This window comes from Molothrus ater, chromosome 7 (assembly GCF_012460135.2).
Source record: "Molothrus ater isolate BHLD 08-10-18 breed brown headed cowbird chromosome 7, BPBGC_Mater_1.1, whole genome shotgun sequence".
Classification (NCBI taxonomy): domain Eukaryota; kingdom Metazoa; phylum Chordata; class Aves; order Passeriformes; family Icteridae; genus Molothrus; species Molothrus ater.
The window spans coordinates 22,219,058-22,243,963 of record NC_050484.2 but is presented as its reverse complement, the minus strand read 5'-3'; the positions used below and the strand labels follow the sequence as shown (position 1 = coordinate 22,243,963).

The window sequence follows — 24,906 nt, the reverse complement described above, 5'->3', positions numbered from 1 at the left end:
CACACAGTTCTATCTTTGCTCTTCACTGGGCAGGGGCAGAGACTACGAAATTAGCAAAGCCCTGGCCAGGCAGCAGCATTTTTTGAGGCACATTTAACTCTGTAGGAGAAGTTGAGACAAGGTAAAGCTCTATTTGGGGAAGAACATAGAGGCAGGCAGTCCCACCTCTACAGCCACACCAACAACAGCTCCTGAGACAGGTAAGCCTCTGAGGGCCTGTGCAGCCAGTAAGCAGTGTGCTGGGGCTGAAAGGCCACAGGATGCCCACATAAGGGCAACAGTCAAAGGAGAACACCACAACCTGTATCTGGTGTCAGTCTAATCCTGTCTAAAATTGTTCCTTTATTGCTCCTTGGAAGAAAGTGGAGAAAATTAGCCTAGCATCCCATTCACACCCACCCTGAACAGGACAGGGAGAATGGCCTAAATCCAGTGAGATGTTAGGGAACCCTCGAGGCAGCAGCAAAGCTAGTATGGAAGCCCTTTGAAAGACATTACACCACTGCAAAAGAATGAAACAAGGAAAACATGACAATTCAATAAATATAAGCTTTTATTACAATAGAAAATAGTAAAACTCATGTTAAAATAGACTCTTGCTCTTGGACTTCTCAGAAAAAGCTTAAGCCTTGCTTATTCTTGTTGGTGCCCATCAAGGTCCTGACCCCTAAGCAATGAGCAACTCATTTCTGTGCTGAGAACCTCGAGGCTCCTTCCTCCCAGTGACAGTGAAAGACTACAGCAGCAGACTGAGCCATGCCCCATCAGGCACAGAGGCAAGGGCTCTCTGTGGGGTTGTGTACAACATGCTTCATCCCCTTGTGCAATCAGGCTCCAGTTTGAAGCAGGTAGCTTTAGGGAAACCATGGACAAGAAGGAGGGAGAGGAAAAAAAAATCATCAGCATATAATGATAGCTGTCCTGAAACAGCTAAGAAGGCAGCAAATGCATTTGCCAGAATTGGCACCTGACTGCCTTTGTGTACCTTACACACTATTACAAGGAACACTCTCCACCTTCTCCTTGGGTGTCCAATCCAGTGCAAATAATTGACTGTGCAGTCTGAACCATCATGTGCTCCCCTCTTACTGACCAGAAGGGGCCAGGGGCAAGAGTAGAGTGGAAAACAGAGGCCACAGGACAGCAAGGTCAGATGGAGTGGGAGACACTTGTACACCACTGCTGGCACAGCAGCACTTGGCTGCAAGTCCCGCCTGCTCCAGCCAGCAGGCTCACTCCAGTGCCTCATGCACAGCCTTCCGGAGCTCGATTGAGAACATCTCCTCCCAGGGCCCGCGGATCCACTCCACCAGCTCCACCAGGAGCTCAGGGCACTCTGTGCGGATGTGCCACGTGCTCTCCAGCTTCAGTACCTGGCAGGGAGGAACGGCAGGCAGGTGAATGAGCAGACTGGCCTGACAGGCACCAATCAGCCCTGAGCCACCATCCCCCAGCACAGCTGCCGGCTCCTCCTAATTCCTCTGTGACCTCCTCGACCCTCTCTGCTGCCAGCAGCCGAGTGTCCCTTGCAAGACTTTCCAGTGTGCTCCCCTGGCTCTGTGGTACAAGGCGCTGGGTTAGGATGGGAGATGACAGCCCCAAGACACTCTTGCAGGAACAGGATTTGAGCACAGTCAGCCCCCAGCACCCTGACCCCATGAGCACCTCCCGCTCACCTCATCGTAAAGCATCAGCTTGATGTCACAAGGACAGAGGCGATAGGTGATGATATTGCTAATACTGGTGATTGGCTGCTTCTCCTTCAATTGCATGTTGCTCCTAGGAGGCATTTCTGCCTCATGGTCTTCATCCAAGGAGGGCTGCACTTGCCACTGGTGATTCTCCTCCAGCAGAAATAGCATGCTTCGGGTACTCAGCAGGGTCACAGGAAAAGCAGATGCCCCTAAAAGGATATGAGGGAATAAGAAATGCTTTGCTGAGAGCCTGAGTCACCACAGAACCAGCTTTGCTCTCCATTCCTCCCCTAGGGAAATCCTTTACAGCAGCAGTAACTTGGGTGAATGACTTTATCCAGTTTCCTGACTGAAGAGAGGACCAGGGTACTGAAATGTGGCTGGGCTTGAACAGCTTATCCAAGGTTGTTGCAGGAGCATGCACATGAAAGACAGTGCCCAGCAAGGCTTGTCCAGCCCATGCCCCAAGTGAGGCAGGAAGAGTCACCTGAGTCCTTTGACCTCTTAAACAACATTTTACTACTCCTTAGTTAAAATTTGACAGCTGCAACTCAGAGCCTGCCTTTTTTGGCCTGGATTTGTCTGGCTGCAGATATCTGATGGGTGGAACAGAGAGCACACACATAAAGTTTAATACCAAGCTGGGATGCATCATAAATATGACGGGAAGTAAAGTAGTTTTGATAAACTTTAGGCAACATAAATATAATCCAGCTATTTCAGTTGATGCAAATTAAAAGCACTACAACTTGGGAATAAGTTAGATGCACAGTAATAGAAAACCACTAGCAAAACTGGCTGAGGTCACAGGGGATCACAAGCTGATGCAGCAGTATGTTGCTTTACTCATCACATCTCACTCTTGGGAATTAGTAGGACTATCAAAAAGGGGATTTTAATTAATCCTGTCCACTTGGTAATGAGATCTCAGCTGGAACTGTGTCCAGTTTTGGGCACCATACTCTGGAAGAGGAGAAAGCTGCAGAGTGAAAAAAATGCACTGTAAGTTCTCCCTCTCACATACTATTTGTTCAGCTTGAGGATAGCAATAAACATACTTCCCACAGATTCCTTCTGATCCTCACACTCCCATGCCTCCCCAATGGCCAATGGTGACCAGGGGGGCAAAAGCTTAGCAAATTGGTCAGAATGTGATTAAAAGCCAGGTTGCTTTTTTTCAGTGTCCCAAGCTATGACGACACTGGAACTGTTCACTGAAGACTCAAACCCCAAATTTAACACATCTGTCCCTCAGCAAGGCCTGGAACAAGACTTGAAGGGCTCCAGCAGGCTCCTCCTGTACTATCATCTCAGGTTCTGGACACCTACTTCTGTTTTCTCAAATGAAGAAGCCTTTCAGCAACTCAGACAAACCATCTGTTTTTATGACTCCTCATCTTTCCCTCAGATCAGGGCAATGATCCAGCCCTCAGATAATCTCTAGCTTCTCAAGCTGTCACCAAAACTGGTGTGCAGGACCAGCTGCTCCCTAGAGCTTAGACTTCCATGTAGAAAAGGACTGGGAGATTTGCTGGATGAACAGAAGTATGCTGCTATTCTACACAACCCAACACTAGAAAAGAGCCCTCACCCATGCCCCCACCCAATTTCACTGCTGGAAAAAAGGCACAGCTCTTTTCCCCCAGACTGTGCACTAAAATCACAAGCATGTAAGCAGACAGCACAATGTGTAGGACATCTGGCTACTGAAATCTCCTGTACCTTGGATCAGGTATGCCAGCAGGTAGAAGAAACAAGTGTCAGCTGCAGCTGCAGAATCTGTGGTCTTGGAGTCTAGCAGAGGCCTGGAGGAGATACAACATTGGGCTGATAAGGAAACAATCTGTTTCCAGTCTAGGCTTGCTGTGAACTAGCTACTGTTCCCAGTCCTTCCAGTGAAGGGAAGGACCCATATCTCCCAGATAATGCAAAATCCTCCTTCTCCTGGTCCTCTGACTACACCTTGCCAGCCAGGAGCCAAATGTTTCTTGCAAGTAAGAAGGCCTCCCACTTTTACTCCCTCCATTATACCCTGGTTCCTCCAGAAGAGCTGAAGTTGCCCTGCCTGGCTCAGCCCATGACACCCCTTTGCCAGCTCGCCCTCTGTGCAGTAGGCACTTGAGACAGCTGCCTTAAACCACTAACATAGGCCTGGCTGCAACTCCAGTAGTGCCTCCTTCTGTGCCACCCCCAATGCTTCCCAGGGTCTGCTGGACAAGCAGACATCCCTTTCTACCTCAATCCAAACCTCTTACAGGCTCTTACCATAGCCAATGCTGGGGATTCATTTCCACAGTGGAGATTTCCTTCACCTTACTCCTGTGCTTAGCAGGCAGTTCTTGCATGAGATCTAAAGAGGGGGAGAAGGCAGCTGTCTTTTATTGCAAACCCAAGGGCAGTACATAACAGTTCAGGACACTTCTCTACTGTTCAGAGAGGTGTTCCAAGTTATGATGGCAGTGAGATTCTCTCCCAGCTCTTTGTCTGACCTGTCAAGAAGTTTAGTTCCAACATCTATTCAACAACAGCTGTTCCCCAAGAACAAATCTTTCAAATCCTCTCCCCCATGTCCCTACAGCTCTACTCTTACCTGTCAGGGTCTGCAGGAACTGGTCACAGCAGCTTTGGTTCCGGATCAGCAGATTGTAGGAAGTTTTTGGGTTCTCAAACTCCATTCGCAAGGTCTGGTGGCAGAGTCCCACTTCCAGATGAGAAATATCAGACAGGTAGTGAGAGTCATTCTTCTTCAGCCAGTCTGCAGGTTGTCCCCTAATCACAGAGCACAGCCCTCAGCTGCAGCAGGCTGCCCCATCTCCTCTCCCACTGCAGCAGGGGGTTTGCCAGAAGAGCCTGCGCATGTCACCAGCCCTCCAGGGTAAGGGCAGCAAGGCTGGCACAGGCTGGCACTACCCAGCACTCACACACTTGCTGCAGGGTCCTCACCTGATAGCTCCAGTGACTTCCAGCACGTAAATCTTGAGGTCAGAAGCAACCAGGATTGAGAGGAACTCTCCTGGCCGGCCAAATTTCACCAGGACCACCTAGAGCACACAGAGGGTGGGTCACAGCTTTTGGCCTGCCCCTTGACAGCTCATCCACAGAAAGGCCAGACTCAAAGACACTTCAGCTCCCTTCACACCGCCAGTCTCTGAGATGCCACTCAGTGCAGAACTCACAGGGTGGGCAAGAGGGACAGCAGAAGAGCTGTAGGAGTGGTGCTGTGGGAGCTCACCTTGAGGAAGCACTGGAACTCCTCAGCATTCTCCTCAAAAACTTCCATGTCCAGGTAGAGCTTCAGGCGATGATCCACTGAGCGGAAGTCCCTCGTGTTCAGGACGCTGTTTACAGCTGAGGAGAGCAAAGGGCAGCAATGACACTGTCCCCTGGCCAGGGGCTGCCCGAGCATGCAGACAGGCACCTGGGCACAGTGTCACCCCCTCTGCACACCTGCTTCCAGCAGGTCTCTCCTCAAGACAAAGGGCCAAACCTGTGGGCTTTACAGGCCACAGGTCTCCATGTGGAGATAAAAGAGGAATTAATTGCTCCAACACTTGCTTTTTTTTTCAGATATACAAAGCTTTGGTCTAAGTCAGATTCAAACTGTTCTTGGCTGTTTAGTCACAGAAGGACACTGCTTTGCTGCTGGATTTGGCAGGAGGACAATTCTTTATCACAAAGCCAGAAAGATAGTTCTTATTTCAGCTGGTGTCAGCTCAGGTCAACTTTTTAACTGGTTTTGATCGTGGCAAGGTTAAAGAGGCCTGAGGAAGACCCCAATAAAACTGCTAAAGAGTATAATTAGGTTTGTCATGAAATTGTATAACCAAAAAATTTATACAACAGCCACAGTACTGCCCAAGAGTTCACACTTCCCAGCAGAGCCTGTTCTCCACCAGAAATGCTACACTAATCAACCACTCCTCACCAGGAACTTTCCATAGGCTCAGTTTTAAATTGGGACCTTGCAATTTGATCCCAGAAAAGAGACTGCCTTATTTCTCATACTTCAACTGTACAAGACTGAACATAACAACCTTAAAACTGTGATTCTACACAGTCTCCTCTTCTGAGGCACAGCAGTCTTGAAGGACTGGGGGAGACCTCTATAGATCAAGAAAACAACAGGTTGTAAATCAGAACTACACTCAGCTGCAGTAGAGTCACTTGCTGGGCTAGACCAGATAACCTCCACAGCTCCTTTCCAACTTGTATTCTGTAAATCACAAGCTGCTACCCAGGCAAAGGCAGTCTGCTACATCAGAAATCCAAGGTCATTCAGAAAAATAATTTGTGGACCTCCCGTCTTGCATGACAGCTCTCACACAGCCAGCATGCAGTCTCTTGGACAGGTTTTGTCATCTGAAGGTCACAAAAAAAGTGAGGAAAGCACAAGCAACTGTAGATCCACAAACCAGAGCCTCCTTCTAGCACACCAGCCTCACACTGCACTTAAGCCAAAGAATAAACAGAGAGGAATTGTGCACACTATTCTCCAAAGGTAACGCTCCAGCTGGCAGCTCATGGATGCCACAGGAACCCAGTCTGTCCATAACTGAGCAATGCAGCTTCCAGAGCAAGACCCTATTACTCAGAGTCTAAGCAATAATAGGTATTAGGAGCTGACTCACTTTTCCTACCTTCAGGCATGAGGATTTAACAGCGAGGGGAATGAAAATCTCTGCTCATAAGAACCGTATGTTTATGGCTGCTCATACTTGATGTCCCCCTTTCCCATTAAACAGGAGAAAGTGTACCATGCAAGCACCAGTGATAAAACCAGCAACAAGCTGTCAACACCCCTAAACCCTGCACAGCTTCCTCATACTCACAAGGACTGAGATTCCATGTTTCCTCGGACTCAGAGTTCACAGGGAGCGGGGAAGGCGTGGGCCCCCGAGAAGTGCTGTAACGGCAGCTTCCCACCAGGCTGCCCCCATTGCTGTCCGGGTGGCTGAGGGACAAGGACTGGCTCTTCACACCCTGCTCCTTCCCAGAGCCAGCCTCTGATCCATGGCAGGTGGGATGAGGAGTGCTGCCAGGCTCAGGCTCAGCGCTCAGCTCCGGGCTCCTGGCACTGTTGCTGGTGTCTATCTCCGAGCTGTCCTCCCCACCAATGTAGAACTTCCCGCTCTCAGTGGCCAGGACAGACGTTTCCTCTGGGCCCTCCTGCTGGCTGCCTCCCTCCAGCACGGAGTCTGACAGGTCCTCACTCGTGCTGTCGGCACCGGGCGGCAGAGGTGTGCTGGAGCATTCCTCTGAAGGCAGAATGACCACGTGGTCACTGGAACAACTGGGACAGGCTATGGGCTCACCAGCTGCTGCAGGACCTGTGAAAGATTTTGTCAGGTATAAAGAAAAGGCAGAACAGCTCTCCCCAGCAAGATTTTACTTACCCCACCCCCTCTGCAAACCATGAACCCTCCCTTTTCAAAGTAGAGAATAGTTACAGTCTGACTTGAGCAGCTTGTTGAGCAACTTGTTCAGAAGCATATCCTACATACCTCCCCTCACAAATCAGCTGGAAATTCTGGATCAGTGCCACATGAAATAGTTCTGCTCAGATTTAGGGCAGCCCAGTGTGTGCTGTGGTTGCAACTGAAACTGTACCAGGGCTTTGTCTTGTGACTTTCCTCCACTTCACATCTGCAAGTGCCCACATAACCTCAGAAGCCCAAGCTCATGACCACTCAATCCAATCTTCCTTAGCCACCTCCATCCCCAGCATGCTGTGTCCCTTCCCCAGCTGTCCTCATCCCTTCTGACACTGATTCCTGTTGCTCCCTTCACCCACACCAGAACAGACTCCCAGCTGGATCATGGGATTCCCATTACTCTGGCAGGGACAAGAAAGTATCCTGGGATGGAGAAAAGTGCTGCAGCCAGGACAGCACTTCTGTGTTCAATGCAGTACTTCAATCCCAGGATACTTTCTCAAAACAGCATCTTCTCAGCTATGGCACTCCCCACTTGGAATATAAACTGAGCTTCAAAAAACACAGCAATCACAAGATGCCTACACAGGAATAGCCACATCTCAGCTGAAATACCACATCTAGTTTTAAACAGCCAAAGAAAAGCGTGGACAAATGGGAAAAAGTACAAAGACTAGCAAGAAACTGAATGTATGAGATATGACTGACAAGCAAATTATCTAGAGAATTGAGCTTATTTAGTCTAGAGGACAGAAACCAGGAAAAGTTGCCAGGGGAGAACAATGGCCCTCAAGTACAAAGAAAGAAATAAATTGCTCCTCCGAAGTGGCAGCAAGAGTGGGCTTAAGATCACAGACAGGGAGACTTAGATTAGGGTTCTGGTTTTCTAGTTTTCTGATGTCTAACAGCAAAAGTTTTACCTGAAATACTGATGCAGATTCCCTGGAAGCTTCCATTAGCAAAAGCTCTTTAGAACAAATAAAGTCTCTGTGGCAGAACTGACTACATGACCTTTAAGTCCTCTCTCAGACTTCAGTTTCCAGCACCCTTGTGTTCCCCCAGGCCACTCAGCACAGGAGTGATGTTTGCTTAACCTTAAACCAGTGGTTTATTCCTGCTAGGAAACAAGGCAGGCTTTTCCCAGTCCAAGAAGGCCAAGTGAGAGTTCATCCCACAATAGGTTTTAAATTCCAGTACAGACAACACATCTCCTATACATTTCATGCTCTGCACCACAGCTGCCACCCTGGAAGTCTGCCTGGCATTAATCAGCAAACATACCCTCTTCTGGGCACTACAGCCTACCTTGACCTGGGGCAACTAGAGTCTCCAGGATTTTGGTGTCTCCAAGCTCTGAAGAATAGGAACCTTGATGCCAAGGGGGCAGGGACTGTGAAAACTCCTGCTTGCATTTCAGGCACTGGAGCTTCATGGATCCCTTCTCTTGGTCCTGATTTCGCCGATTCTCCTCAACAGCTGGGGACAACACTTCAAGGATACACTATAAATAGCAGCACAGGGAAAAGGATCAAGCTTCTGACACCTGCAAGTCTTTTCACGTGCCTCACTATAGCATTTCAGAGTGTAAGGGGTGCAAGATTATTTCCCAGCTGTGCAAGACTTGCCAAGGGCACGGAGCTTCACTGCAGAAGACCAAGACAACCTGTTTTTGCAAGTCTGTGCCTGATAGCTACATACTGACAGGCTCCCTCTGGAACTCTGATCTCAAAGGTCCCATCTATTTGTGTCTTGTCTCTAACAACTTGTTCAAATGTACTTAAATGGTATCTTGAGAGAAATTATAGAATGAGAGACCAGAGTCCCTACAGCAGCTGTGTGGACATAGCACAGACATTTACTGTCCAGAGGACCAAGCACAGGCCAGCACATCACTCAGCACTCACAAAAAATTACATTGCATATGCACAAGTAATGATCACTAGCTTGACTACAAAGTTTTCATCCCAAGAGGGAGGAAACTGCAAGACTCTCTCCTTGAGAGCAATGTTTATGCTACAGGAGCTCCACTGCCCATGGCCATGCTCACAGGGCCCTCCACAGGTCACCTGTGCAGAAGAAGAAATCCCTACAAGCCAGACACGGGCAGCAGGTGCTCACGTGCTCTGAGAACAGCAGCCCTGTGCTGGCTGGAAGAGTTCAGTGCCTTGCAGTAACAGTGCTCCCTGCCCAAGCCCCCACCTGCAGACACTGCTCCGGGCAGTCGTCAAGCACCACATATCTGCGCTTCTGCCGGTCCTTGCGGATGTAGCTGAAGTGCAACGTGAGGACAGGGAAAACTCGCTCCAGGTCCTGCAGGAGACAGAAAACACCCTTTCTAGGATGAGGGAGAAGCTTTCACAGACTACATTTGCTTGCAAAAGGCTGAAACATGGCCATACAAGAACTTAATTTAGTGAGTCCTAAGCATCCCTCCACAGCTGATAGCATTTGGGAGTCTGGTAAAATGGGCAGAAATAAATAAACAAAGATAAAGCTAGTGAGTGCTGACAAGATTTGCATTGAGTGCTTGAAAAATTGCATGAGCACTTGAAACTTACAACAGTAACTCTCAAGGCCTAGAACAAAGCATTTCAAACAAAACACCTTTTTCATAAAGGTATTTCAGAAGAATATCAAACCACAAACATTCAAAAAGGCACAAGGACAGGGTTTAAAAATGAGTTGGAGCTTTTAGAGAAAACAGAATTAGAGAAACCTGTGAACATGTCTGTATGCAGACTGAATGTTAAAATCTTACCACATGGAAAAAGGGATTTCCAGACTCCCTTTCTAAAGAACCACAAAAGCCAAAGAGGGCTGGTAATGCTAAAGTGTGCACCTAGAGCAGATGGCACACTGCCCACTGAGCTGCTAGACTAGACTCTGTGCTGCTCTAGAAACAATGCAATCCACAGAGTCCTCCAAACCCAAGGTGATATCCCAGTGAGGAATGGATGGGAAGGAGATCTCCATTTCATTTAAGTTCCTCTTGAGAAGTCTCTCATTCCTCCACACCAGAACAACTCCAGCCATTGTCTTTAAATTCCAGCTTTGGAACAGATTTGATGCTGGCTTCTGCTGCATTATCACAGGTAGTCTAAGCAATACAGGTGCCATTAGATACACATGCATTGGGTTGAAGGGATGCTTAATGAGGCTTTGCAGGAGCTAGGAAAAGACCTGCAGGATTCTTGACAGGAGCCCAAATCCAGAATGCTGCCATACACAGGGAGTAAGATGACAAAGACTCACAGAAAAGTGTAACTCACCATCCTCTTCCAGGTCAACTCAGAGGTCTCTACATTCTTCAGGCATTTCAGCTCCAGCTTGTGGAGGACTCTGGCAGCCTTCAGTTCCACCTCAATCACATGCTTAGCTGTGACTCGCAGGAAGATCCACTCTGGCTCTGGGTCCCCTTCTCCTTCTATTTGGCTCACCAGCACTGGCTGGCACAGGTCCACTGCCAAACAAGACACAATACAGGTCAGTCCATGCAGTATGCCTTCAGTCCTGCTGGACCTAGGTGCTTAGCATTCGCACAATACTGGGCACCATGATACAGCTTCAGAGACAAATCACATTTGATTGATCTATTTTGTTGTCATCCAAGCCCTTAAAAACAGCAGTGAAAGGACCTGTTTACCTTCTACCTTCTCGTCTTCTTCCTCTCCAAGCATTAGCTCATCTGCCTCCTCTTCTCCTCTCGGTTCTCCTTCCATAGGCTCATCCAGCTGTACTTCAGGCTCTTCCTCCTTTGCAGTGTCATCCAAAGGAAGAGAGGATCCTTCTTCCTGGGATACTTGGGGCTTTCCTTGCTCTGGGTCAGAGCTCTCACTCTGCAGGTCCATTGCAGCAGGTCTGCCTGTGATCTCCTCTGCAGAGCGGCTGCGGGACATGACGGGCACTTGGTCATGCTCCTCCAGGTGTCGCTTGTACTGCAGCCAGTCAGCACCAAAGCGATCCCTGAAGCTGGCCAGACGCTTCATCTCCTTCTGATGCTCTAGGACCAGACCTGCAAAGAGAAAACTTGGGAAGTATGAAGGTAGTCACCAGGCCAGAGCACCCTTACTGTGGGCAGTTTAGCTGTTATGTTATTAAGGAAGACAACAAGGCTCACCAGCAGAGAGGGGTAGTGCCTGGGGCTCGTGTTCTGTGTCACTTGGCTCCGAAATACTTGCTCTGCGCACTTTGACTTTTCCCTGGAAAAAGCCAGGATAAAAGTAGTTGTGAGGAACTAGAACAATGAAAACAGCACCTGATGAGGGGCTCTACCAAGCTGAAGGGTTTATAGCTGTTACAGTGTAGGGACAAACCCTGAAACACTTGTGAGGATATATGAAGATTAATATTAAAGCCCTTTCCTAACACACAGCAGTGTAGAGGCTCATTAACCATGCATTCAGTACCAGACCACATCTCACTACAGGAGGCTTCACATCAAGGCATCCTCTTCACCCAACATGCCAGCTACATGGCTAAGAAGCTATGTCAGTCCCAGACCTTGCTTTTCTTTCGAGGGACCCTGATGGCCACATTCTCTGATGGGGACTGGCTGTCGCTGAAGTCTGCAGCACAGGAGCTCTCCAGTGCACTGCGGTCCAGTGCAGTCTTCTCTGAGGTAGAAGTGTGGATGGACTGGGACACACTTTGCACAAGTCTTGGAAGGTGCTAAAGCAAGAAAAATAGAGTATTTCCAGCTGAGTGCAAAGGGCAGACAAGGTAACCAAGCCACAACTCAAGCTGACAGCTTTCCTGCTCCTCACCCCAAGCTTTCACCATCTCAAAGCACTGACAATAGATCCTGCCTGATTGATTGGATTGTTTATCACAACCACTCTCATTTACCTCAATCTCTGCCTTTCTTAAAAACAGCAGATGGGAAACTGATAACTATTTTGCTGACATGTAGCTCAAGTGTCAAGTACCATACAGGACCTGAAGAGGAAACAGGCAAGGCTCCAAGTCCTGCAAGGCTATATAAGCCAGAATAAATTACACTGGCCAGTTCCAGCAATTATTAGGAATTAGCATGAATTGAGACAAAATGATCTGTGTCAAAGTCAAGGTAGCCCATAAAGATTTAATAGGACACATGACAATGCAAAAACCTGTCAGAGTTCCCAGTCCAAAAGCCAGTAAGATCAGTTTTTAACAATTATACTTACCATTAGGTCTGAGGAAGAGAGTGGCTCCCCGTCCAAGAAGAACTGTAATTAGAGACCCATTTGCAGTCAGATTCCATTTGGCTGGCACATACTCAGGACAACTTCTGCTGACTCCTACTTCCCTCAGGCCACCCTAGGGTTGGGATCCCTGGCAAAAAAACTGCAAAGAAACAACCCTGTTCCTGCCTATCCACCACTCCTTTAGTTGTAGCTACCTAACAGCATGTAGGCCAGAAGGGACCTTGTGGTTTTCCTGTTTACAGACTTTATAACTTCCAGAAACTTATCCAAGACAGTTCGCGGAAGAGGTACAATGGATTATTCTACAACAACTCAAATTGTTTTGAAAGGTACTCACTTTCACATCAAAGCCTTTATCCTACTTCTAGCCTGACTCCACATAGCTTCCAGTAATTTGAGCTCAGTGAAAGCTTTTTCCAGGAGGCAGTTTGAAGACAATGAATCCAGCCATTTGCCACTGATATGAACGGCAGACCAGCTCTGGAACACCTCTGACCCTTAGCAAGTAAGTTTATTCTGCTAAATTGCCAAAACACTGGATTTGCTGGCTTCTTTATTTGAAATCAGATTACCAAGAACTGACCTAAGCACTGGAGTGTAAGGGAACAGTAATGACGCCTGACTGAGAGCAGAGTGAAGGAGACAAAGAGGTGGCCATGGCTGCCAAAGTTGTACATACTTTGGTAAGGTGGGCAAAGATGGTGAGTTCCTTCTTTGCACAGTTCAGCTACATTGTTACTTATCTAGCATGAACAAGGTTCCATCTGTGAGCAAAACTGAAGAAGTAGACAGTGAAGCCATATTAAGACTTGAAGTGTTGCAAACCAGAGATCAGTATTCAACTCTGTGCTGGCCAGCACATCACTTAAAAATTTAAGGTTAAACTACTCTACTGCAGGTAAAAAAAAAAAAGAAAAAAAGAAGCAACCACAAAACGATCACCACTGTTACACAGCCGGAATAAATTTGCAAGTATCTTTTCCCTCATTTGCCCCTAGTGTTAGAACACCCTATGCCTTCAACAGCAGGGGCAGAAGGCAGGTGACTAATACTCACATTGGAGAAGGCTGCCCTGGGAGACACATGGACAAGGGCTGCAGATCGGTGATTTTGATGGAACCATATTGGGTTTCCCTCCAAATGCAGCTGGGTGAGGGAAACACAAGTTGTTACTAGAAGCAATATTCTCTACCCCAGTCTATCCTGCCTGCAGGCTCCAGTCTTTCTCTCTGCTTCAAGAAATATCCTTGCAGTGGAACAGTTATCAAGCCAGGAGAGGACTAGGCTTTTTAAAATTATTCCTGAAATTAGTTCAGCAAATAGAGAAGCAGATTAAAGTACTTCCTACTCATAACCTAAATCTGAGTTTTTTTCACTAATTGACTCTGAGAAGTGTTGGAAGAACAGTCCTGTGCAGGCACAGAGAAGCTGTAGATAGATGTCCCATCCCTGGAGGTGCTCAAGGCCAGTTTGGATGCGGCTTTGAGCAACCTGGTCTAGTGGGAGGTGTGTCCCTGCTCAGGGCAGGAAGGTTGTAACGAGATCTTTGAGATCCCTACCAACCAAAACCACTCTCTGATTCTATGATCTTCTTTCACAAGCACTATAGTGACTGCCATGCTCCTTCAGACTTCTCTGAACACATAAACCCACAACAGGATTATGGGAGGATCTTTATTGAACTTGACAATGTTAAAATCAGAAAGGATGAGCAAGGAAGTGGGGATGAATGTATGAAAAAAGGTTAGCTTGAGGAAGGGTCACTAAAAATGAAGGCTGAAACACAGGTGTCTATGTAAGGCTCCCCCATCAGTTTCCTGCAATAAAACTAAATGCTCAAGAGTTGAACTTATCTTTCAAAACTCTCTGGTTACTACAAAGTCTCCATCTTGCACACCCTGACCATGAAATCCCTAATTTACCAGCCCATCAGGCTTTATGCTTACTTTTTTTAAACAGTGCAGAGTGGACAATGGTGCCAGCTGGTCATGTTCCAGCAGCAGGTTATAGGCCACATCCAGGTGCTGCAGATTCACAAGCTGTTCCACCCCTGTGAACAAAGCAAGACGCCATCAGCATGCTAAACAAATTAACTTAGGAACCTTCCCCAAAACTGAACCCTAGTCTAAATAGTTGTGCCCAAGCTTTCAAGTTCTGTTTGTTCCCAAGGACGACAGGAAAGCTTCAAACTCAGAAATGCTTCTCCCTTGTGGGCTCACCGTTGATGCTGTCGAGCTCATTGTTGCGCAGGATCAGAGTCACCAGCTTGGATCGGCTGAAGATGCCAAGGTTTGGCACCTTGGACAGGAAGTTGTATGCCAGATTGAGGTATTCTAGCTCTGTGAGGGTCTGTTCAGAGAGAATAGCAGCATTGGATCAGTTGGGACGTTATTTCAAAGCCTGGACCTGAACTCAAGGCAGGGCACTAGCTTCTACCATTTTTTTCATCCCAACAAGGTGAACCAACAAGTGAGTTTCTTTAGACTGTTTCTGCAGGAAGAGTTTGATGTTCACATTGGGAGTGGCTTGTTTAGGGGCACTCAGCATCATCTGACTGCTTTACAGAATTTGCCAGGAGCACCTTTCTCTTTCCTCACCAACTTCGATGGAGCATAGGAAAGGACTGGACATCCTGCCTCAGAAGAAAGGAGTGAACTACCAAAATAAACCCTTTCTTACCTTTGTAAAGAAGATGGGCAATGATACATTGTGAGCCCCACCAACTCCAGGAAAAGCTGTTTCATAGCTTTCCTTCAAAGAAGCAGATCCAGCCCAGTAAAGCATGGATTTCACTGCTGTTCCCCAGAAACACACATGCCATTGTGATGGACTATTCCTTTTCTAGAGTAACTGACTGGTTTCTGAGAGCAGGAAGTAAATGCTGCTGGCAGTTTGAACAAACTGAACAGCAAGCTTCTACAGCCCCATGCCTGGCTACATAATTCTCACCTGCTGCACAGATTACAGCAAAGTCTTGGCCACAGTGGAGTGCCCACCCTGTGAGGGGCTGTACACACAGAGCACCCTGTGTGTATCAGTGCATTTACCACTCAGCCATGCTGGGCTGCCAAGTGACAACTAGAGCTAACTCTCTGTCTTAGAGGTGAGGAACACTGCCTTCCCTGCCTCAGTGGCACTAGGACTGCACACACAGGCAGTGGTTTTCAGGCTGCAGGCACAAGCTCTAAGCCACACCACATCTGTCATTTATTTTATTGTACGTCACCTAGTAGGAACGCGATGTCAATGATTACAGAATTTTAGCAGTATCCTCTGCACAGGAGGAAACTCTGCTGGTCAGCCCAAAATACTCACCGTTAAATAGTGTTCACAATCCTGGATCTTGTTGTGACTCAAATCCAAGACCCTCAGAGCATTCAATAATTGCTGAGGGACAAAAAGATACTAGATCAGATCCTACAACTGCCTCTGTTACAGCATGAAATGCCTCTCCTGCTGGGAGAGGCCAGCAAAATTAACACTGCCCGCTTCCTCCCACCCAGACCTAGCAGCATCAGTAACAGAAGGCCTGGCTCTTGGCTGTGATCATCTCCTCTCTTCTCCTCAGCCATGCAGGAAGGATGCCCCACTCACCAGTGAGTCATCCAAGGCAGTGATTGAGTTATAGCTGAAGTTCACAGTCTGCAGTTCCAACCACGGGAGAGCACAGCTCAGATCTCCACCGCATGCTGAAATTATTTCCTAGGAGAGAGGATCCATATCTTGGTGAGTACTAGCTGTTAAAAGCAGATGAACACAGGAGAACAGTCTAGAAGATGGTTGACATACTGTGCTTTACGGACCTTGTTTTGCTTAGAGAGGCAGTGACTTTTATGTCCCTAATTCAAGTATTTGGAGGTGATGGGAATCCCATGGCCAGATATTTAGAAAGAAGGGAGATGCTTTTGTTTCCTATTCTGAAGTGGCAATAGTTAACCTAATCTGTTAGATTTCTTAGGCTCAGAACACTGAGCACAAAGATTCATGCTAACAAAATCATTTTCAGGCCTCCCTCAAACAAAAGCAAGATACACACTTGTATCTTAACAGATAAAAAGCTCTGAAAGCACTCCCTACCATGAGCTCCTGCTCTCCAGCAGGTGTCTGCTTCCACATCCCACAGAGAAGCCCAGGGGCCCATGGCCAGCACAGCCCATGCTACTCAGCTCTTTGTGGCTGGAGCTTGCCTTCACGTCTCAGAAATGTGCTGGGCAGCAGTGTAGGTAAGACACTGGGGCACAGCATTTCCTCTGACAATAAGCTCTAAAAAGGCTGCTGAGGTACAATGACATAAACCTTGACCAGCTGCAGTCCTTGAATGTGGAAACAGCCAGATACGCAGAGCTGTCAGACCTAGCTGGTACAAATGTTGTCTAGAGCCAGAAATTCTCAAGAAGCTAAAGAGAAGATTACAGAGCACATGTGCTTGCAAGCAGGGAATCCTTCAACACTGCTTGAGACAGGAGAAGGGAGATGAAGCCATACACAACATGGATGAATAAAAGGGCTAACACCATCTTCTACATCTTCCCTGTGTGAAGAGCTGTAGGATGAAGACAGCCTTTCTCTTGCAATTTGCCCCATGAGCTGTGTGGACACTCACCTCCAGTGTACTGATACATTTGCAGCAGGTTAGAGATTCCAGCTGAGAATAGACAAATCGCAGTCCCCGGAGGCAGTGTGGAGGGACAGACCTCAACTGCAGCAGTGATGAGAAAGTAAGAACAACATACATCAAAATATTACAGTGGTGGAGCAGATCCAAGTTTTAACCCAAGCAAGTGTTGCAGGAGTTTAGTCTTAGCTTTCCAGGGAAGCCACAAAAGCCTACCCAGTTTTTAGGAGTAGAGGCAATCTGCAACCACAAAACTAGCCAAGAAAACCCAAACAGCAAGACTCAAAACCACTCTTGCCATCTCTACTTACTTCCAGATGCCGGAGGGACTTGAAAGGGAAGATCTTCACAGCAGATTGCAAAACACAGTTTGGAACATGAACAAGCTGGAGAAATTAGAAAGGAAGTCTCATGTCAAGCTTGATTTGTGCTGCATTACCACTTTCCTGATGCACCAACTGGAACACCTTGAACAGGCTGTCCCTCCAGCTCGGGTAATCCCTTAAAAGCTCTCTCCCAGTGCTGGTAGTGGCACTGTCCACTGTCTCCCTGGATCCATAGTACAATAGAGGTCACAGAGAATAGCATGTTAGCAAGTGTGGTCTGCCGGCCCACAGAGCTCCTCTTCATCTCCCCTGCCCACATGGCTACATCACTTTCAGCACTTTCAGTGAAGCTGGATTCCTCATCAGCCACAACCAGCAAATCTACTCAAGACAAAACTAACTGCTGGAGGTATGTTTATCAAGCAGCTGAGTAGAACTAGCACTCTGGTGGGAGGCGTGCATGTACATTTCACCACAAGAGGCCAAATAAGGCAAATCACAAGCAGATACAATGGAAAACAGAGTTGGTCTCCAAGGCACTGTTAGTGTTAGACTGAGGTGCCTGCAAACCTCCTCTTTGTATTCTGTAGTTCAGCACAAGGCAGTTAGGCTGTGTCCATGCACCATAAAGCAGCTTATTAAAACCACCTTCTTACGCTTTCTAGCACATAAACAGTATTTCTGGCTGCTACTGAAAGTGAGTAATGAAACAGTTACCACTTCCACTGTGGACAGCAAAGTACAACCAGAAAGACCATCTCTGCTAGTTACATATACATTCACACAGAAGTGACTCATCAGATGCCAAACAGACATCCTAAGGCCTCATCACCACTACTGCATCCACAGCGACAGCCCTGCCAGGAATGAATCACTGCCCACTGCCTGCCAGCACTAATGCTGCATGTTGAACAAGAGCATTTGTAAGGGGAGCTTGCACTGGCAACCTTTAATGACCAGTTCTAGCAAAGTTTATTTCAGATACCATTCTTGCTGTGTGTCTTGATCATCTCCTCTCCCTCCACTGTCTTAAAAATCTGTCAGGCTGATATAAATTATTAACTTCTCTAAGTAAACAGTTACCAGACATTAATGGGCAGAGGCTTCTTTAGAGGCTTGTTCCAGAGAGAGCACATTTTCCAGTGAACAGGAGCACTCACCACAACATCCCTCTGATTGCAGTGTCCCTCCCTGCCTCCTCCTGCCAGGAGACCCAAGTTTCTCCACTGACTCTGGGCCCCACTCACTACACTGTTACAAAATCCTCCCTACAACATTCTGATACTGCTCCACTCTCACAGGGAAAACAAGTTTTTAAAGACACCACAGATTTTAGTGCTCAGCTGCAATACCTTTTGAGCCCCATTGCAGAACCCAAAACAGCTGCTAATGCCTCTTCCCCCTTTCAAGCTTCTTTCACCTCTACTACCCACCCAGCATGTCTCAGTGCTGAGCAGAATCATGTGCAGCATCATTGCACATGCCACCTTTCAAAAACCTTTAGGAAGAAGTTCTTGATCTGCAGTTATATCTTTATTACAGCCTCTTTACTACAGCTTATTTGTTGCTAAAATTAATGAGGATATGTTACTAGAAATATCCCGTGCCGTGAAACAGACCAACCAGAACCACTGCCCAGGCTGCCGAAGTAAGCAGCAGCCTCAGAGTGTGCACAGCATCTGACCCCTCTGCTAAAGTTCCCTGGCTCTGCTGCCTTGGGCACATCAATCATCACTCCAGGAGCACTCAGCTGTGCTCAGGTGCCAGATACAGCCTGAATTGCTCAAGCCCTTCAGGAAATAATAATTTCCCCAACAATTACAACACCTTACCAAGGTCAGAACTTAATTAACTCCTGTTGCCCCCGTTTTTAACTCCGAGAAACTTTCTGCTGAGTTGCACGGCTGACCCTAGGTAAGCAGCTACAGACTATCCTGCTAAGCGACGACTCCACTCCAGAGCCCTGGGAGAGCCCTGTGACCCACGGGGCCCGCAGGTCACACGGGGACAATGGGCACCAGAGGAGGCAGCTCTGAGGCTGTGCCTGCCACCTCCCCTGGCCGGCCCTGCAGCACGCCCGGCCCCGCTGTGTACGGACCTTCAGAGAGTGAGTCTTCTGCAGGACGTCGAAGAGGAACTGCGCCTGGAGGATGGCGGCTGTCTCGGCGGGGTGCGAGGGCAGCGCCACGAAGCCCCGGTTCTGGTTGCGGGAGCCCAGATGCTGTTCGAAGACCTGCGTGAGGTGCTGCAGGGTGGAGGTGAGCAGCGTCAGCGTGCTGGAGCCGTCCAGGACGAGGTCCCCTGCAGGACAGGGAAGGGACGGGCCAGGCCGTGAGTGCCCACACACCGGGGGCACTGACGCGACCCGGCCCGGCGGGGCCCGCGGCGGTCGCCACTCACCGGCGTCCTGCAGCAGCCGCGCCAGGCCGCGCACCAGCGTCTCGGCCGCCGCCATCTGCAGCGGGGAGGCCGAGGCAAGCCCGGCCCGGCCCGGTCGGCCGGCCCGGCCGGTCCCGCCGCCGCTCCTCCGCTCTTCCGCGTTGCCGCCGAGGCGCGCCCTTCCGCCGCACCAGCGAGGCGGCCGCCGCTCACATCCGGTTGCCATGGAGCCCGCCCCAGCGTCCCCCTCCCGCTCGGCGGGGCCCTCGCCCCCCGGCCCCCGCCCCGCCGCCGCCCCGCGCCGCCGCCCCGCAGCCCCCCCGGTAAGCGGCGGAGGCCCGGCAGCGGCGGCGGTCGGCGCGGAGCGGGCCGGGCCGGCGGGAGGCCGGGGAGCAGCGCCGCCCGCCGCCAGCGCGGCGCGGCACGGCACGTGTCGGGCGGAGCGCGGCGGCGGGGCCGGGGCGCGGCGCGGCGGCGGCGGGCGGCTCTCCTGCTCCGGCGGTGCGAGGTACGGGCCGGAGGGAGGGGGTCGGGGGTGGGTTGTACCTGCGCTACTGCCCCGGCTGCAGCAGCTCCGCCTGGCTGCCCTGCCCCGGCCCGTCTGCGGAGCGCTCCGGTGCTGCACGGTGCGTGGCGCGGTGCGGGTGGCTGCCGGTGCGGGGCATGGTGCATGGCACGGCACGGTGCGGGGCGGTGCATGGCACGGGGCACGGCACGGCACGGCACGGCACGCAGCGCGGTGCTCGGGGCTGGATGCGGCGCGGCTTGGAGCAGTCCCGCGCTCCGCACCGTACGGGCTTGCAAGGCTCGGCACGGCACGGACGTGGTGCAGTGACCCCGGTGGCTGTCTGTCTGTGTCCCTTTCCTTCCCCGACTGTACGTGTGTCTGTCAGAGCCGTCCGTACGTCCAGTGGAGGGGTGGCTTATTGTTACTGTCTGGTGTTGGCACTTCGTTCTGGAGTGAATTTTGTTCCGTGTGTTCGTTTGTGTGTCTGTGGACCGTGCAGGCTCCGTCCCGTCTGGTACCCTATGAAGGGCCTGTTGAGAGGGAGAGTCACGGAACAGACAGTGCTTCAGGAGTGAAAGGCTGTGATGGTTCATCCAGGGTAGTTCAGTGGAGTATAGGATTCATTGAAATATTTAAGCCTTCTAAAGTGTTTGTGTAATAATACAAATTTCAGCATAGCCATGTGGGAGAGAGATCTACAGGTTAAAACCTTCGTGCCACAAAACTTTGTGTGTTTACTGTCTTATGTGTTGCCTTTTCATTCTGGTATGTGTGTCCTGTTCCTCGGCCATGACAGAGGAGAGGTAGGGGCAGCGCAGCCCACTCCTGTTTTGTTTGGCTTTGAGGCTGTGAGTGTCACAGTAGCATCCGAATGCTTTGATGTATGCAGCAGCACCCCTCCTGCTCCTTTTCTCTGTGGACATGCACATCAGTATTTCTTCCCAGGAAAATCTTCCAAGGCCTCTAATCCTTCTCCTTTGTGAGCTCTCCCAGTCTGTGTCTATCAGCCAGAGTCCCTTCTCTTCCCCTATCCTCAAACCAGCTTTGCCCCTGTGGCTTTATCCGTATCTTAACATCCACTCCTAGTCTAGACACTCCACAACTAAATTATTTTCAGCCAATGGCCAAGGGATTAAGGAAGAGCTGAGGAGATGGATGTGGGACCTGATGGCTGTCTCCATGCAGCTCCTTGCCCACGGAGCTGGGGCAGTCTGCCTGCAGCCTGACTCATCTTTGTTGCAAAGGGACAGTATGAACTGCTCGCCTCGGCCCTCAAAGATGTGCCAAATTTTGTTTTTCTCAGCAAAACAGGGAAGCACTGGCACTGTGAAGCAGCCTTTGGGGATGAGGGGGAGCCCCACTGGAGTCCCTGTGAGCAACATGTAGGAGATGCTGTAGCTGCCAGCATTGCAGGGACGTGCCTGCTCACTTTCCTTCAGAATCCCTTAAGCCTAGGTGGTCAGTACAATGGTCAGTACAAGGTATGGTGATTTTTGTGAGCCAGTTGTGTTTACTGATGTGCTCGTGGAGAGAGCAGGGATGAGTGAGTGCACACAGGTTGGCAGGCTGTGGATTTTTCTGGCCTCCCTTCGAATCTGGCCTGCTGGCATGACGCTTCTATTACTGAAAATTACTTCTAGCGGGAATGCTGAATCACGTACTCCCCATAACCAGGAGATACAGTAGGATGAAGGTATCAGTCATTTACTTTTCTTTAGTGGTGTTTGTTTTTTTATTTTCCCATTTTATCTTGTGCTCTTCTTGTGGCAACCCAGGCAGTGATGCCAGCCGGCTGGGCACTTCAGCATGGTGCTTATTAGCAGAATTTTCCCTGATACTCCTTTTAAGTTTCTATTTTCAATTTTAACCTATTCTTAAGTCTCTTTATGAAGGGCTGCCTGACAAAAAAAATAATCTTCAGTTGTGTTTTACATCCTTGAGATCTTTCCAGACTGCTGGTTTGTTCTATCTCCATCTTAGTCATCCCATATTGTGCTAGATAAAATTAGCTCCTAACCTTTCCTTATAAATCAATCCCTCTGGCCCACTGGCAAAATTTTGCTCTTCTCTGAACTCCATCTGTTGAGGGTGATAGAAACGCCAGGCAGGATCCCGTAGGTTTCCATCCCACCTTCCTCCAGAGGTGGCACAAAGTGGGGGGCAGGTGGCCTCTAGTGGCCGTGGACAGCCGTGAATGTGCTGAATGGGAGCAGCAGTGCTTTTAGGCTTTGGGCTCTCCATTCTTCAGGAACAGGAGAGCTGGTAGGGTTAGAATCAGCGAACACACCTCTCATCCTCACCTCCTCTCTCGTCCCCAAAGCGTCAGAGCCTTCCAACAGCTGGGCCCCAAGTCCTGTCAGATCAAGGTGCCCACACATCGCATCATGCTTTCATTGATGGAAACCCCGTGGGTATCTCCCAGTCCCTCTGAAATTTCAAAGCAAGTCCCCAGGGCTCTCTTACTGCTACTACAACTGTCTGGCTTTTAGCTGTTCAGCCTCATTAGAGAAATGGCTTCAGCATAATTTTGAATGTGCTGCTATGATGGGTAAAGAAAGACTAGGTGCTGGACTTTCCCTCCCTTTTAACTTCATTTAGGCAGTTGGGCTGTAGTTTTAAACTCAGTATAACATCTTAGAAATCTGGTGTCAGCAGAATATGTTGCACCCAGTAGTTCTCCAGGATGTAGGTTTCCTCCCTCCCAGAGCACAAAATGCCCCTGGAGCCTCTGCCTTGCTTCAGACATACCTAAGGTTGCCCTGAAACAAAGCACATTGCTTCACAGCCCTGCTGATAGTTTTAGTTTACTTCGAAGGCCCCACAAGGCATGTTAGTGGCACAGAGGTGAAGCTGAGCATTAGCATTTCTTTTGTTAAATTACCTTACCATTTTGCTAAGTATTAGGGATTCTGCGTCTACAGGAGCTGCTGTCCAAAGCTTCATTATCTTTTTACTCCCTAAGTTATAGTCCTTGCAACATGTTTTTTCAGTCATTCTGTAGCTGTGATTGTTCTGTTCCTTAAAAATGTCCAATCCTTTCTTTAACAGTGGTGATTCCATGGCCCTGCAAAGTGAGGTTCCCCTGCCAGCTCTTCCCACTGGAATAAAATGTTCCCTGCCTTCAGTTCCAAAATTACTGCTGTTTGTTTTCATGGAATTATACCCTTTTCTTGAATTAAATGCAAAAAAAAAAAAAAAAAAAAGCAAAAAAGCTAAAAAAAGACAAGTATTAACCTTTTCTCTATCATGTCTCCTACTTAAAGGATGGCCTGGATGCTGTATTTGCTGCTTAGATGTCTGTCTTGGCAGCCTATTTCTCTTGAGCTGTTGATGTCTTACTGAGGATGAAATTAGTGATGAGTCCAATGAAGTGTGTTTCAGGGGCTTCTTCCATTATGTTTTGCCTCATTCCTGATAATTAGGAAGGTAGAGCAAAGGACCATCGTTCATCAGTGGTCAGATTAGCTCCTCAAAATCTTGCCTTACAGATGGCCCTGGGATTTTTGGTTTGAATAAGTTCTTCATGTAGGCAGAGTAAGCAGACTGTAGACCTTCTGGAGATCTTCAAAGATAGAAGGGATGATGAAGTGGCCTTACTGCTTTCCTCCTTAGACAACCTTTAGTGTTTTAGTCACCTGTCTTGAACAGTGTCCCATGCTAGGTACTTCAGATGAGATAGTAAGAAGCCCCTCAGCAGATAGCCAGGACATAGACTGTAGTACTTACTCCAAAGCTTTCATAGCTGGAGAATAGCTTGTTCTGGAAGATGGGTTTAATTTCTCTTAATTTTATTTGTCATAAATACACAAGTTCTTACCAGAGAGATGGCCAAGCTATCCTCTGACATTGCAGTGTTTTGCTCCTCGATGACATCACTGAAAAAAAACATTTTGTCGATTTTGAATTCATTTGTATTCTACCCTTGTAGTTTTAACAAGTGTCCCTTTTCTTCTGCTGTGAACTGAGGACACTTTGCTTCTCCCTGTGCCCAAATCACATATATGTGTATATGCTTACATCTTCTCTGTTCCAGATGAGTTTTTTGGGATCAGTGTCTTCCCAGTGCCAGCCTCTGTACTATCTCCAGTTCTTCCTGGAGTGCAGCCCATGCTGTTTAGGCTGTGCTGCTGCTGTAGATGCTTTGACCAGAGGTATTTCTGTGTTAGTCTGTATTGCAGTCCTTGTCAAGCGTAGCACCTCTTTGCCTTCCTCACCTGCAGTTGTGTATTGAGCAGATTGTTCCTTTGTGCTGTCCTCAGGGACTTGTGTGTCCTTTAGCCCTGGCAGTGCTGACAGGGCACAGATCTGCATCCTTGGTCTCTTTGCCTGTAACATGTATTGTTTTGTGTGTGGCGTGTGAATGATGAACTGTTTGTCCTTGTCCTATTTCTGTGGTCTGCACAGCTCTCTCTGTGGTTCCTTCTGGCCTTTTTTGGGATCTGTCCAGTTAAAGCTAGGTGCCACAGGACCACTCTGCTGCCTGCTCCTGGCATGTACTCCCAGCACCTCATCTCTCCGACTTTTTCTTTCCCTGGTGGTCAGTCACACCCCAGCTTTGCACTGGTGTGCTGCTGTAGAGGTGGCTGAGCAGGAAGCTTTCCTTTCTCTTGCACAGCCTATGCAGGAGCTATATGTAGCTGATGTCTCCGTTGGCCCCTCTGACCTTTCAGAGAAGGACAGGATCCCATCTATCCTTGATCAGCTGGAGCTGGTGGCCAAAGCAGCCTGGGCTGGGCCACTTGCCCCTGCACACTGCTGGGGACAGG

General features: G+C 48.8%; 1 protein-coding gene across 1 annotated transcript; it reads right to left on the bottom strand.

Annotated features, from left to right (window-relative positions):
* Window positions 1-535: 535 nt before the first annotated feature.
* Window positions 536-19,742, bottom strand: STK11IP (serine/threonine kinase 11 interacting protein). The gene is made up of 24 exons (XM_036386956.2): window positions 19,654-19,742; window positions 19,352-19,554; window positions 17,239-17,313; window positions 16,916-17,011; window positions 15,907-16,014; window positions 15,628-15,699; window positions 14,532-14,661; window positions 14,259-14,362; window positions 13,369-13,458; window positions 12,292-12,333; window positions 11,627-11,794; window positions 11,244-11,325; window positions 10,770-11,138; window positions 10,396-10,586; window positions 9,326-9,436; window positions 8,432-8,627; window positions 6,524-7,021; window positions 4,927-5,042; window positions 4,638-4,735; window positions 4,285-4,463; window positions 3,960-4,044; window positions 3,417-3,499; window positions 1,677-1,903; window positions 536-1,373 (listed from the first exon to the last, which is right to left on the bottom strand). The coding sequence occupies exons 1-24, from the start codon at window positions 19,706-19,708 to the stop codon at window positions 1,233-1,235; spliced, it is 3,519 nt and encodes a 1,172-aa protein (XP_036242849.1). The 5' UTR covers window positions 19,709-19,742; the 3' UTR covers window positions 536-1,232.
* Window positions 19,743-24,906: the final 5,164 nt, after the last annotated feature.

Excerpts from the sequence above, each read along its gene's own strand:
- STK11IP (XM_036386956.2), bottom strand. The coding sequence starts at position 19,708 with ATGGCGGCGGCCGAGACGCTGGTGCGCGGCCTGGCGCGGCTGCTGCAG. Across the intron at positions 16,015-16,915 it reads AATGTATCAGTACACTGGAG|GAAATAATTTCAGCATGCGG; the intron begins GTGAGTGTCCAC and ends CCTCTCTCCTAG. Across the intron at positions 7,022-8,431 it reads TCTAGTTGCCCCAGGTCAAG|GTCCTGCAGCAGCTGGTGAG; the intron begins GTAGGCTGTAGT and ends AATCTTTCACAG.